Raw genomic sequence first — 14,674 nt, forward strand, 5'->3', positions numbered from 1 at the left:
GTATGCGCTGCCTGGGGTGGTGGTGGAGGCTGATACATTGGTCAAGTTCAAGAGATTGTTAGATAAGCATATGGAAGAATTTAAAATAGGGGGATATGTGGGAGGAAGGGGTTAGTCAGTCTTAGGCATGGTTTAAAGGTCAGCACAGCACGGTGGGCTGAAGGGCCTGTGTTGTTCTATGGTATTCCCGTGGACAAAGAGGACTCAAAGATCCTAGCCAACGGTTCAGCAATCTCCTCCCTCATCTCGCGGAGCAGCCTGGGGAATATTCCGTCAGGCCCTGGGGACTTATCTGTCCTACTATTTTCTAACAGCTCCAACACATCCTCTCTCTTGACAGCTAAATACTCTAGAACATTACCCTTACCAACACTGTCCTCAGCGTCATCAAGGCCCTTCTCCTTGATGAATACTGAAGTATTCATTGAGGACCTCACCCACTTCCACAGCTTCCAGGCACATCTTCCCACCTTTGTCTCTAGTCGGTCCTATACTCTCGTCATCCTTCTGCTCTTCACATAAGTGAAAAAAGCCTTGTGGTTTTCCTTAACCCTACTCGCCAAGGCCTTTTCACGTCCCCTTCTTGCTCTCCTCAGCCCCTTCTTAAGTTCCTTCTTTGCTACCTTATATTCCTCAAAAGACCTATCTGATCCTTGCTGCCTACACCTTATGTATGCTGCCGCCTTCCTCCTAGCTAGTTGTTCCACCTCGTCACCCATGGTTCCTTCACACTGCCATTCTTTCTCTGCCTCACCGTGACGTTTATCCCTAACATCCTGCAAGATATCCCTGAGCAACAACCACATCTCCATAGTACATTTCCCTTCAAAACTGTCATCCCAATTCATACTCGCAAGTTCTAGCCTTATAGCCTCATAATTTGCCCTTCCCCAGTTAAATATCTTCCTGTCCTCTTTGCTCCTATCCTTGTCCATGACAAAGCTGAAGGTTAGAGAGCGGTGATCACTGTCCCGCAAATGCTCACCCACTGATAGATCTGTCACCTGACCCGGTTCATTCCCTAATACTGGATCTAATATGGCATTCCCTCTAGTCGGCCTGTCAACGTACTGTGACAGGACTCAGTCCTGGACACACTTTACAAACTCTGCCCCGTCTAAACCTTTGGCACTAAGCAGGTGCTAATCAATATTTGGGAAGTTGAAGCCTCCCATGATAACAACCCTGTTATTCTTACACCTTTCCAAAACCTGCCTCCCAATCTGCTCCTCAGTATCCCTGCTGCTACCAGGGGGCCTATAGAATACTCCCAGTAGAGTAACTGCTCCTTTCTTGTTCCTAACTTCCACCCATACTGACTCTAGAGAGGATCCTGCTACATTATCCACCCTTTCTGCCACTGTAATAGTATCCCTGACCAGTCGTGCCACCCTTCCTCCTCTTCTCCCCCCCTCCCTATCCCTTTTAAAACACTGAAATCCAGGAATATTCAGTATCCATTCCTGCCCTGGTGACAGCCAAGTCTCTGCAAGAGCACAATATCATAGTTCCATGTATTTATCCAAGCTCTCAGTTCATCACCCTTATTCCTGATACTTCTTGCATTTAAGTAAATGCACTTTAGCCCATCTACCTTTCTACTTTTATACCCTGTACTCTGCTTCTCCTTCCTCAAAGCCTCTCTGTGTGTTAGATCTGATTTTAGTTCTTCCAATGACCTACCCCTCTGGTTCCCATCCCCCCTCGCAAACTAGTTTAAAGCCTCCTGAACCACACTATCCCCGACCGACTCTCCCGGGGACAAAAGGCAGCAGAGGAGCACCACCTCAGGCTCCCCACATCCAAACCCCTCCACAACACCCAGTGAGAGGGTTTTCACCACACTGGGTCTGCCCCACCCTGGAGGGGCTTTGCCTGCTTCCCCCTCCCCTCGCTGCACCCACCTCCAGCTCTCCAGCATCCGTACAGGCGTGAAGTTTAAAGTGCTTGATGCTGATGGCGGTGATCACATGGCCTCTGCGCCGTGAGTCACAGGCGCAGTGCGGGAAGATGATCTCGTTGTAGCCTTCACAGCTTCGAACCACGTTCAAGTACTAGGGACAGAAAGAAGTGCGGTGAATCCATCATGCACGACACTACCTGGTTAATGGCAAAGCAGTATTACAGCACAGCTGACCAATCACAGAGGAACCCAGGCTCCTGGACCAATCGCAGCCCGGACCAATCATAGGGAAACCCAGGCCCTGACCAATCGCAGCCCATCCAGGTCCCCCAGACCAATCTCAGAGGAACCTAGGCCCTGACCAATCACAGCCTGGCCAGTCTGACAGCACGCCGGACCTGATCCCGGACAGACCAACACTGGATCGTGAACCGCAGACTGACCGTCATCAAGGCCAGTGAATCCACATTCTCCAACTCGCTACACATCAGGAATTCCTGACGTCCTACATCACCAGCACCAAACCAACCAGCTCTGGGTAACGAGCTGCGCTGAGACAGGGTCTTGACCCAAAACATCAGCTATCCCTCTGCCTCCACAGACGCTGCCTGCCCTGCTGAGCTCCTCCAGCACGTTCCAGCATCTGTGGTCCCTTGTGTCTCAATTCTAAGTTATTGGGACACAACCCTGGATCATTAGTCCCAGATCAGCAATTCCTGACCAATCCAGGACCGACCGACCGACCCTGCGCCAGCCGACCCCGCGCCGGCGATCCTGGACCAGCCGACTCCATGGTCAATTATTCCGGACCGAACAATTCTCCGTCAAAACTCCAGTCTACCAGGCTGCCAATCCTCGTCCAATTATCTCTGGATCAGACTTCCAATCCCAAACCAATGGAATTGAGATTTTGAATCCAAAATCTCCAACCCTTTCAGTTAGCATCCTCATCAACAGATCACATGCCAGTGCCCTGAAATCCCAGTGACAATGGTGAGCAGACTTCAACAAAAGCACATTTTACCATGATCATCTTACGCTGTTCTGCCAGTCTCTGCAGTTGGTACGTCTTCTCTCCCGGCTTGATGGAGCCCTGCTTCACGTCTTCGACAGCCTTATGGAGTGAAAGATGCCAAGTCAGGAACAAAACCATCAGGTAGTAAAACCTCCACAAATATCTTCTGCTAAGCAAGTTGGAATCCATCGTTCCCCAGGACATCCCTTGGTGCTCCCAATAGTCTGCTCCAATTTATCCCGCTCCCTTACCATTGAACCTATTTCCAATGCCCATCAGGCAGCGCTGCATAAAAAAACTTTCTTCCTCTTCACCGAGGCCTGTCACTGAAGGCAGTTCCTTCAGATCTAGACTGTTGAACATAGACATAGAATATTACAGCACAGAACAGGCCCTTCGGCCCACAACGTAGCTAATCCCTCCGACCTACAGAATGCCCATGTCCCTCCATCTTCCTCTCATTCATGTGCCCATCCAAGCCCCTCTTAAAAGCCCCCAATGAATTTGCCTCCACCACCCAATCAGGCAACGCATTCCAGGCATCCACCACTCTCTCAGTAAAAAACGTACCCCTCACACCTGTTTTGAACCTATCACCTCTCCCTTAAATAAATGCATGCCCTCTGGTAATGGATCGCCCAATAATGGGGAAAAGATATTGCTTGTCCACCCTATCTACGCCCCTCAATTTTAATACACTTCCAACAGATCACCCCTCAGCCTCTGCTGCTCCAGACAAAAGAGCCCAAGTTTGTCCATCTTGTAATGTGGAATGCCTCCATTAAATCTCCTCTCAACCTTCTCTGCTCCAAGGAAAACAATCCCAGCTCCTCTGCTCTCCCCACCGTCTTAAGTCCCTTATTCCTGGGACAATTTTGGGAAACCTCTAAAGGCTTAACATCTTTCTGAGAGTGCAGTACTCAGACAGAGCTGGGGACAAAGTAGGACAGGATTTAACAAAAGTTTCTTGCAAACGGGCTCAGGGAGTTTGATGGACGAGTTATTTGTTACGGACAAGGCCAGTGTTTACCTCCATGTAACAGCACTGTAGAAGGTGAACCTGTCTCCACGAACCACTGACAGCCCACAACATCCTGCTGAATCTCCTCTGCACTCTATCATCTGTTCTGTAGTGCAGTGACCAGAACTGTCCAGCCATGGTCTGACCGTGACCTGTTCTCATTTCCCTCTGCCTCAACGAGTGAAGCATGCCTGACGTCTTCCTCACTAACCGATCCACCCGGGCTGCTGCCTTCAGGTATCCTTGGACTTGTCCACCAAGGTCCCTCTGGGTCCTCCAGACTCCCTGGAGCCCCACTCGTCCCTCCAAAAGGAATCCCCACACATCTCATCTGCCGTTGCTCTTCTCGACTTACCAGCTGATCAACATCGCCCTGCAGTCTAAGACTGTCCTCACCACCCACACCACCAATGCTCACGTCATCTCCAAATGCAGCCCATGTATACAGTATATCAGTGAGGGTCCCGGCACCGGTCCCTGTGGCACCCTGCTGGTCACAGCTTCCAATCACTCCAACTACCCTCTGTACCCGATTACCAAGCAAATTCTGAATCCAATTTGCCAACTTCACTTGGATCCCATGGGCTCTAGTCCTTTGGATAAGCCTTCCATGCAGGACCTGGTCAAAGGCCTTACGCAGACTACACGGAAGTAAACTGTTGCCATCACACAGACGTGGATGAAAGAATAGCAGGGCTGGCTTCTCACCATTTCAGTGCACACAATCTCCAGACACGACAGGGAGAAACAGAGAGGAGGGGAGCATTGCGATATTAAGGAGCCCGTTGCAGCAGTAACAATGGTTGAGCGAGCTAGGGCTTTTCTCTTTGAGGAGGAGGAGGAGGATGAGAGGTGACTTGACAGAGGTGTACAAAATGATAAGAGGCATAGATCGAGTGGACAGTCAGAGACTTTTTCCCAGGGCAACAATGGCTAACAAGAGGGGACATAATTTTAAGGTGATTGGAGGAAGGTATAAGGGGGATGTCAGGGGTAAGCTTTTTTTTTACACAGAGAGTGGTGGGTGCGTGGAACGCACTGCCGGCAGAGGTGGTGGTGGCAGATACACTGGGGACATTTAAGAGACTCTTTGATAGACACATGAATGATGAGCAATGGGTGGGGGGAGGAGGCTATGTGGGAGGGAAGAGTTAGATAGATCTTAGAGCAGGATAAAATGTCAGCACAACATTGTGGGCCAAAGGGCCTGTACTGTGCTGTAATGTTCTATGTTCTATAGGGATTGCACAGGATATTGGTGAGACCATGCCTGGAGCACCGTGCACAGTTCTATATTCTGTAGGGTTCACTAGTGTTGGAGGCAGTCCCACGAGGGCCGATCTTACTGAGAGGCACAAGATCCTGACGAGGATAGTGGGGAGATGTCAGGGCGTTTCCATTAGTGGGAGAATCTCAAACAAGGGAACATGGTCACACAAGGTACAGGTGGTTCCCCGGGTTACAGCAGGTTCCTGACCCCGAACAGTCTGCAATTCGGAAACCGGGCCACGAACTGAGTTCCCAGGTGGCAGAAGGTGCCTGCAGCCCTGCTGCGGATATCAGATCCGCCCCACCAGCCTCCCCAACACAGGGAGCACCTGAGAGGGGGGGACTGTTTGACCCTGAGGATCGTGGGGGGGGGGGGGGGGGGGGGGGGGGGTGCGCAGTGGGGTGGTTATTGGCAGACTTCCAGAATTCTCTACCCCAGAGGCGCTGTGGAGAGGGGTGAGGGCAATGGGGAAATGGCACAGGAGTTGCTGAGGCCTGGGGCAGATTAGCCATGATCACGTTCAACAGCAGGGAAGGCTAGAGGGGCCGAGTGGTCCTGCGACCTCGTGCATCATCAGTAAATTTGCGAAGAGTGCATCATCCGGTTCCTCCATCAGACTCATTCACATGGATGGTAAGTGGTGAGGCCCAGCACTGACCCCAATAGTCTCTGACCTCATCCTCCCCACGCGTCCCGTCAGAAAGCGACCCCTCCACGCTGATGGACTTCCGTTGGTGAGGCGCTCCCTATCCAGGCCAGACACTGGCCCCCATCGCACGCCCTCGTCTTCCACAGGGATTTTATTTCTCTCTCTCTCTCTCAATCTGCACTAATGCCATTACACTTATTCTGTGCAAGTTACGTATAATTTATATTAATTTACGTTTATTTTAACTTATGTTAGTCACGTACTGTGCTGCTGCAAACAGCTCATTATACCCAGGGGACGTCTGCCTAAGGCAATAAACTTGAACTTGGCATCTTTACTGATTGGGTTCTGGAAATTCAAAGAGAGAACATCTGCTGGTTCCTCCTGACCCACCCTGTTACACCCTCAAAGGACTAATTTGTCAAATACAATCTCCCTTCCACAAAACCATGCTGACTGCTCGATGGGCTGACGACCTCCAGCATTTTCCCCGACAGTATCTGACTGACCGACAGTTTCCTGCGTTCTCTCTCCTTCCTTTCTCAGATACATTGGCCCAGGATCTTCTGAATTCATGGAACACACTCCCAGTCTCTGCCAGCTGCCCTCAACCGTTTAACCCTTTAACCTGCTCTTCACATGTAACTCCGGACACTGAACACCAGGCATCACTCACCCAACCCTGCCTCTTCCTTCTCCCCAGTTTAAATGCACCGGGCACTGTTCCCATCAAATCCTTCAACTACTTTGGAAGGGTAGGAGGTGGTGCTCAAAGTCCAGCCTGGAAGGAACCAGCGCCGATGATTTAACCCCTCGGGCGCCCAGAGGATGGCTTGTTACCTGGTAGAAGAAGTAGATGACAGCGAGGGCGCTGTCGTTGAGAAGGGCCTCCTCCTCTATGGTGAAGAGCCACTTTCTGACGGTGAGGCAGGTGCCAGGCACAGCCGACATGTAGTTCTGGACGTACAGCTTGTGAGGGAACTCGTTGGGTGCCAGCTTACGCACTGCAAGAGGCAAGGAGGATCATCTGGTCAATGCCACGAGTGCAGAACTGCCTGCTCGAACGACGGGGGAGGGTAAAAGAGGGCAGGGTATGGATGCGTATGGGGTACGAACAAGTACTGGACAGAACAGGAGTTCAAACCTCACTGCGGCGTGCCACCAGGACTGTGCAGCACATGGCCATTCAACCCATTGTGCCTGTGCTAGCTCTTTGATAGACCAGCCGGATTAATCCCCTCACACTGGTCTTCCCCCACTGCCTTGCATTTATATCCCTTTACAACTGCTTATCAAGTTTCCTTTCGAAAGTTCCTCTTAAATTTGCTCCTAACACCCGGTGTGTTTGAGGTCACAAAGTTTATCCTCCCTCTGCTGTCATTTCCATACAGGAAAAGATGAATAAAAAATGGTAAACTGCAGAAAATTTAAGATTGAGAAAGTGCCCAGAATCATTCAAGGGGGAAACGGAACTTCAAAGTGTATTCTGGTGCTGCTCACAAAGTGGGGAGGAAGCTGGAGATGACACAGGGTAGGACTAGCGCACACGGGTGCAGATGGTCAGTGCGGACATGATGGGCTGAAGGGCCTGTTTCTGCACTGTTTGTGTGCAAAGTGATGCATTTTATAAGATATAACAGAGGATATCTTTATTAGTCACACATAAATCGAAACACACAGTGCGTAGTGTTCTGGGGGCAGCCCGCAAGTGTCGCCACGCTTCCAGCGCCAGCATAGCACGCCCACAACTTCCTAACCCGTACGTCTTTGGAATGTGGGAGGAAACCAGAGCACCCGGAGGAAACCCACGCAGACACGGGGAGAACATACGAACTCCTTACAGACAGCGGCTGGAATTGAACCCGGGTCACTGGTGCTGTGTTAGCATTAGGCTAACCGCTGCACTACCGAAAAGAATAAGGGGATTGGACACAGTTGGGATAATAAGCGTTTAGGGTCAGAGGAGTGAGGCAGTGTTGACCCAGAAGCTGTTCTCTCCTCCGGCAGGTGGAAGGGCTGGTCACACACTGCTCTTAAAAGGGATATCAATAGTTTTCTGGACAGTAAAGGGAACAAGGGACACGGGGATAATGCAGACAGTCATCTTCAGAAGCCAACGGGAGCAGCTGCCTCACAGCTCCAGAGACCTGGGTTCGATCCCGACCTCCGCCGCTGTCTGTGTGCGAGGAGTTTGCCACGTTCCCTCCCACATCCCAACCACGTGCAGGGTCGGTGGGTTAATCGGTCGCTGTGAATTGCATCCACCACCAACCCCGCCCCCCCACCCCCCCCCCCCCCCAGGGTGTGGGTGAGGGGCAGAATCTGGGGGAGTTGCCAAGATTGGGGAGAATGAACGGGTGCGTGACGCAGACGTGTTGGGCTGAAGGACGTGTTTGTACACTGCACAACACAAATGTCAGCCCAACACTGGGGTTAGTGCTCAGAGACCAAATGTAAAGCAGGAGTGTAACGCTGCAGTTGGGTAAAAGGATCAGGGAAGACCGATAGGTTGGGGTTCTCAGCCCCAGGAATGTCCTGACATAGACAGGTGTGAGGCAGTAGACAGAGAAGGCACTTCCACTTTTGGTGTCGGAGGAACAGATGAAGCAGCGTCGACAAATCCCACCAGGAAGCTTATTAACCAGGAGGGGGGGTGGGGGAGTGAACGTTGAGCGCTCCTACAGGGAATGCTCAAGGTGAACATCAATGGATTCAAGGGAAGCCTGGATAATCACAAGGGAAAGAGGAACAAAAGATAAGGAAAGAGATGGAGGGAGCACGGGCAAGTACAAACATGGAAATAACTGGTTAGAACTTCTATCCTGGGGCTGGTGACCCCAAAGTCCCCAAGGGTCTGAGACTTGAATAACGGAGGCGAATTAGAAAGTTCATCAGAGAAAGTAAAGACAATATGCTCGGCTCACCAGCTACCCTGCCAGTTGGGCTGCTTACAATTCCCCGTGTAGCCCAACTCCTGGAAGCAGACTGGGGTTGGTGTGTAAAGAATAGCCTACCTCCTTTCTGGAGGCGAGGAAGGGAGGGAAGTGTAAACAAGTGGGGCTGTCCTCCAGAACCACTCGGAGCTGGGCTTTGGGTATGAGGTGTCACAGTAACACAGCAGTTGACACTGCCACCTTGTAACTCCAGGGACATGGTGTCCATCCTGCCTTTGGGGAGTCTGCATCCTACATCTGTGGCCACTTTAGTTCCCCGCCTCCACTCCCCCATCCACCCCCCCCCCCCCCCACCATCCCAAGCATTCTCGGGTCTTCTCACCTCCCAAAGACATGCGGCAGAAACCCTGCAGTGTCTGAATTTTCAGATTCTCATCCTCCTGGTCTCTCTCTGCAACCCCCCGCAGCTCTTCCGCCTTCACAGATCGACATGGCCCTCCAGCAATGCCCACATCGTCATCCCCACTTTTAACTGCCAAGACCTTGTGTATGGGAATCCCGCCGACCCTCACGGTGTAGAGGGAGCGTCACTCTGTGTCCAACCCTGGGATTGTGCGATGGGACAGTGTAGAGGGAGCTTCCCTCTGTGTCTGACTCCCTACCTTGGGAGTGTGAGACAAGACACTCGAATTCACCATCACACTCTGATCTGTCTGTGGCCTCCTGCGCTGTTACAACGAAGCTCAACACAAGCTTGAGCAATGACACCTCATCTTCCGTCTGGGCACGTTCCAGGCATCCCGACTCAGTACAGAATTCTCCAACTTTAGATAACTCGCTCTTTCTTTCTAACTTAGTGGAACTGGTTATTTTTGCCTGATAACTATTTTCCTGTTCCGTTTTATCCTGTATGGTCAGGCTACAAGACCATCAGATATAGGAGCAGAATTAGGCCATTCGGCCCATTAAGTCTGCTCCGCCATTCAATCATGGCTGATTTTTTTTTTTAAAAAGCTCCATTCTCCCACCTCCTCCCCGTAACCCCCTTTACCAATCGAGAACCTATCGATCTCTGCCTTAAATACACCCAATGACTTGGCCTCCACAACCCTCTGTGGCAACGAATTCCACACATTCACCGCCCTCTGGCTGAAAAAATTCCTCTTCATCTCAGTTTTAAAGGGACGTCCCTTTATTCTGAGGCTATGCCCTCAGAATAAAGGGACGTCCCTTTATTCTGAGGCTATGCCCTCAGATCCCGGACTTTCCCACTGATGGGAACATCCTCTCCACATCCACTCTATCCAGGCCTTTCAGTATCCATTAAATTTCAGTGAGATCCCCCCCTTCATCCTTCTGAACTCCAGCGAGCACAGGCCCAGAGACATCAAACGCTCTTCATACGTTAACCCTTTCATCCCCAGGATCATTCTTGCGAACCTCCTCTGGACCCTCTCCAGGGCCAGCACATCCTTCCTTAGATATGGGGCCCAAAATTGCCCACAATATTCCAAATGCGGTCTGACCAATGCCTTTATAAAGCCTCAGCATTACATCCTTGCTTTTATATTCTCGTGCTCTCAAAATGAACGCTAACATTGCATCTGCCTTCCTTACTACCTACTCAAGGAACCTTTAAGGAAACCTGAAATCAGACTCCCAAGTCCCTTTGCGCCTCCGATTTCTAAATTTTCTCCCTATTTACAACATTAGCAACATATTACACAGATAAAAAACTCAATCTCATCTTAGCTGCTCTATTGTTCTACCTTATCAGAGAAATTCCTTCTGACCCATCCACACCCCTCAAACCTTCTCTGAAACATTAGTCATTTCTCTTTCCACACAGCCTGACCAGCTGAGTCTTCACTACAGTGCAAGTGAACTTCACAGAGTAGCCACTTCAGATTTGCTCTGTGTCTAACCCATTTTGAGCTGCGCAGGATACAGAAAAGATCCACGGGGACGTTACCGGGACTGGAGGGCTCGAGTTACAAGGAGAGACTGGATAGGCTGCGAGTGATTTCCCTGGAGCAAAGAAGGCTTATAGGAGTTCATAAAATCATGAAGGGTGTAAATAAGGTGAATGGTCAGTCATTTTCCCCACGGTAGGGGAGTTTAAAAGTAGAGGGCCAAGGGAAAGATTTAAAGGGGACCTGAGGGGCTATGTTTTCCCACACAGAGGATGGTGGGGATATGGAACGAGCTGCCAGAGGAAGTGGTTGAGGCCGGTACAACTAAAACATTAAGAAGACAGGTCCATGGATGGGAAGGGTTTAGCGGGATATGGGCCAAATGCAGGCAAATGGGACCAGCTCAGGAAAGCACCATGGTCGACACGGATAAATTGGGCCAAAGGGCCCATTTCCGTGTCGTACAACTCTGTAACCCGAGCTGTCCCTGCCCTGGGAACATGTGACTGGACAGTGTTGTGGGAGCCTTGCTCTGTACCTGGCCTGGCAGTCTGCGACACCCATGCCCTTCCCAGAACCCAAACACAGACTTTGGAAGCTGGAAAAGAGTCGACAGTTACTCAGATTCCCGAGACTAACTCACTTACCAAATGAGTGATTCACCACTTCAAATAAAGCAAAGTAGTTTGCTGTGATACTGTCCATGCCAATCTGGGATGCAACAGCCTAGAAAACACACAGCCACAGTTAGCAGAAGAAACTGAACATAAAAGTTAATAAAATAAAAATACGATATCTCTATCAGTCACATGTACATCGAAACACACAGTGAAATGCATCTCTTGCGTAGAGGGTTCTGGGGGCAGCCCACAAGTGTCGCCACACTTCTGGCGCCAACATAGCACACCCACAACTTCCTAACCCGTACGTCTTTGAAACGTGGGATGAAACCGGAGCACCCGGAGGAAACCCACACAGACAAGGGGAGAACATAGAAACTCCTTACAGACAGCGGCCAGAATTGAACCCGGGTTGCTGGTGCTGTAATAGCATTACGCTAACCGCTACGCTACCGTGCCTGCCCTTGATGACCCAGAGTGTTCCAAAACGGCAGCAGAAAGGAAAAGAGGGAGCCAATTCACACACAGCGAACTCCCCCAAGGATCAATGAGCAGTGACATTGGTTGACAATAAACAGTGGCATCAGGACAACGAGGAGCTCCCTGCCTCCCTCCTCCATTCGAGGCCACAAGACCCTCTGACCCACCCAAGCGAAGAGGTGGGTGAAAACCCCTACTGCCCTGAACAGAACCGCACTGTGCCTCCAGGAAACGTGGAATGACTTTCTCAGCACCAACTGACTGATGCCGCCACACAGCGAGAGGTGTGAACATTGGGGCTCCACATCGAAGGAGCCAGGAGCAACGTATACCTTCAGCTGTATGCAGAGCTCAGGGTGAGTGGCCCTAATGAAACTGCCAACATCAGAAACTAACTGCTGGAGGAACTCGGGGGGGGTTTGTCGAGCTGCATCGGTGGAGGCAGAGGGAGGGGCGATGTTTCGTGTCGAGACCCTGCATCAGGACTGAGAGGGGAGGGGGCCGGTGTGTGGGAGGGGTGAGGCAGGCTCTGGTGGGTGACAGCCTTTGATGACCCAGAACATTGCAAAACAGCAGCCGACGAGGAAAGGAAGGAGCCAGTTCACTCAGAGTGAACTCCCCCAAAAGATCAACAAGCAGTGATGCTGGTTGACAGTAAACACTGGCCTTGGGACAGCAAGAAGCTCCCTGACTCCCCCCCCGCTCCTCCATTTGAGGCCACCTTCCTCTATCCGTTTTCACCCATCACCAACCAGCTCCCGTCTCTGTATCCCCCCCCTTTCCTGACCCACGTCTACCTGGCCATCACCCCCCCCCCCCCCCTTGTCTGGTTCACCCCTCCGTCATCTACCACCCCGTCTCTGGACCCCCCACCCCTCACCGGGCTCTACCTGCTGTTGGATTCAACTGTTTTAAACATGTGTGGTGTTTAATACGCCTCAAGTGTCTGCACAAAGAATGGCCACTTCCTAGCTTATTGGTTCGTCCATCAGGTGAATACCTGTTTTCTCATTGGTTGGTTTTGTCACAGGTATCTAACAGGCTTTCTGATTGGACAATTGTTATCTCTTATCGGGTATTACAGGTGTCATTTTTTGTTAATCTCTCACTTTCTTTCCCCCTCCCACTAGCTCATCTTTAGTTCCTTTTGTCTGGGCTCATCTCCCAGTAGTAAAGCTAGTGCCATGTGCTCTGTGACTCTTTCTTTGTTTTAAAACTTTTCCAATAAAACTTTGTGAAGCACCAAGTTGTTTCCAACTCATCCTTGGACTCCTGAAAGAACCTGCGGACTCGAAAGTATCCACATCCGACACTGCCCATCACCCCGGCCTTGCATGGTTCCACATCACCTATCGGCCCCCATCTTCCCCCACCTCCCCCTACAGCACCTGCCCACCACCCCTCCCTCCCCTGGTTCCACGCGTCACCTCCCAGCCTGTCTCTACCCTTCCCCTCCCCTGGTTTCATCTGCTCAATTTTCTTTCCTTACCTGTTTCCACTAATCACCCACCAGCTCCTGCCTCACCCCTCCCTCTCACTTCTACACACTGACCATCTCCCCTCTACACTCAGTCCTGATGCAGGTCTCGACCAGAAACGTAATTGGTTTATTATTGTCACATGTACCGAGGTACAGTGAAAAGCTTTGTTTTGCATGCTGTCCATACAGGTCATTTCATCACATCAGTCCATCGAGGTAGTACAAGGGAAAAGCAATGGATGCAAAATGTAGTGTTACAGAGAAAGTGCAGTGCAGACAGACAATAAGGTGTAAGGTCATGACAAGGTAGATTGTGAGGTCAAGAGTCCATCTAATAGTATAACAGTGGGACAGAATCTGTCTTTGAGCCCAGTGGTACAAAAGCCTGAAAGCACGCATCTTCTGCCGGATGGGAAGGTGGGGGGAGAATACAGAATGTCCGGGGTGGGGTCTTTGATTACGCCGGCTGCTTTACTGAGGCAGCGAGAAGTGTAGACGGAGTCCACGGAGGGGAGGCTGGTTTCGGTGACGTGCTGAGCTGTGTCCACTTCTCCCTGCAGTTCCTTACGGTCCCCAGCAGAGCAGTTGCCGTACCAAGCTGTGATGCATCCTATGGTGCATCGATAAGTCAGTGAGGGTCAACAGGGCCAAGCCGACTGTCCCTCTGCCTCCACAGATGCTGCCTGACCCACTGAGTTCCGCCAGCGGTCTACTTTTTGCTGCAGATTCTGGCATCTGCAGCTTCCCGTCCCTCAGGCACGAGCTCCCTGCTACTGGCTCACTGTAGGCGCCGCGCTGAGGCGGAGTAAGGCCGCTCCCGGGACACGTTGCTGTCGGCACAGCCGGGTCACCGAGAGGGCACGAAACATTAGACAGCCCAGGCAGGTGGCCGGAGGCACGATGCCACTCACTCACGGGCACAGGAGGGGTGCCAGCAGAGCTCCGGGTGACACAGCCTCTCCCCTCTGGTGGCTACACAAGGAACCACCTACCTGGTACACCTGGTCGGTGGTGCTGTTCTTCTTCACCTTCACCGTCACCGTGGTCTTGTCGGGTAAGGCGATCCTGAGCTCCACGTCAGACACCCCGTTGAAGTTCTGCGCCAGTAATGAAAGGAGGCAGCGTCTTAGACAGGTTAGAGCAGAGTCATGCGGCATGGAACCTGGCCCTTTGGCCCAACTCATCCACGTAGACCAAGTTTCTTACCTGACCTAGTCCCATTCACCTATGTTTGGCCCATATCGCTCTAACCCCTTCCTATCCATGATTCCGTTCAAATGTAACTGTACCCACCTCTCCCACTTCCTCTGGCAGCTCGTTCCTTATACCCACCACACTGTGTGTGTAGAAAAAGAAGTTGCCCCTCAGGTTCCTATCAAATCTCTCCCCTCTCACCTTAAACCTACACCCTTTAGTTTTAGACTCCCCT

General features: G+C 51.3%; 1 protein-coding gene across 2 annotated transcripts in view; it reads right to left on the minus strand.

Annotated features, from left to right (window-relative positions):
- LOC127587486 (sorting nexin-27-like) overlaps nucleotides 1-14,674 on the minus strand; it is a 55,406-nt gene that overhangs the window by 25,372 nt on the left and 15,360 nt on the right. For both annotated transcript variants that reach the window (XR_007958785.1, XM_052045842.1), the window contains exons 5-9: nucleotides 14,238-14,342; nucleotides 11,313-11,391; nucleotides 6,699-6,862; nucleotides 2,928-3,017; nucleotides 1,905-2,054 (exon numbers count right to left, since the gene is read on the minus strand). Coding sequence is in view for 1 of the 2 variants with exons in the window: in XM_052045842.1 (XP_051901802.1) it covers nucleotides 1,905-2,054; nucleotides 2,928-3,017; nucleotides 6,699-6,862; nucleotides 11,313-11,391; nucleotides 14,238-14,342 (588 nt within the window). In the remaining variant the exon portion in view is untranslated. The remainder of the gene's footprint in view (nucleotides 1-1,904; nucleotides 2,055-2,927; nucleotides 3,018-6,698; nucleotides 6,863-11,312; nucleotides 11,392-14,237; nucleotides 14,343-14,674) is intronic.

Source organism: Pristis pectinata, chromosome 40, assembly GCF_009764475.1.
Source record: "Pristis pectinata isolate sPriPec2 chromosome 40, sPriPec2.1.pri, whole genome shotgun sequence".
Taxonomy (NCBI): domain Eukaryota; kingdom Metazoa; phylum Chordata; class Chondrichthyes; order Rhinopristiformes; family Pristidae; genus Pristis; species Pristis pectinata.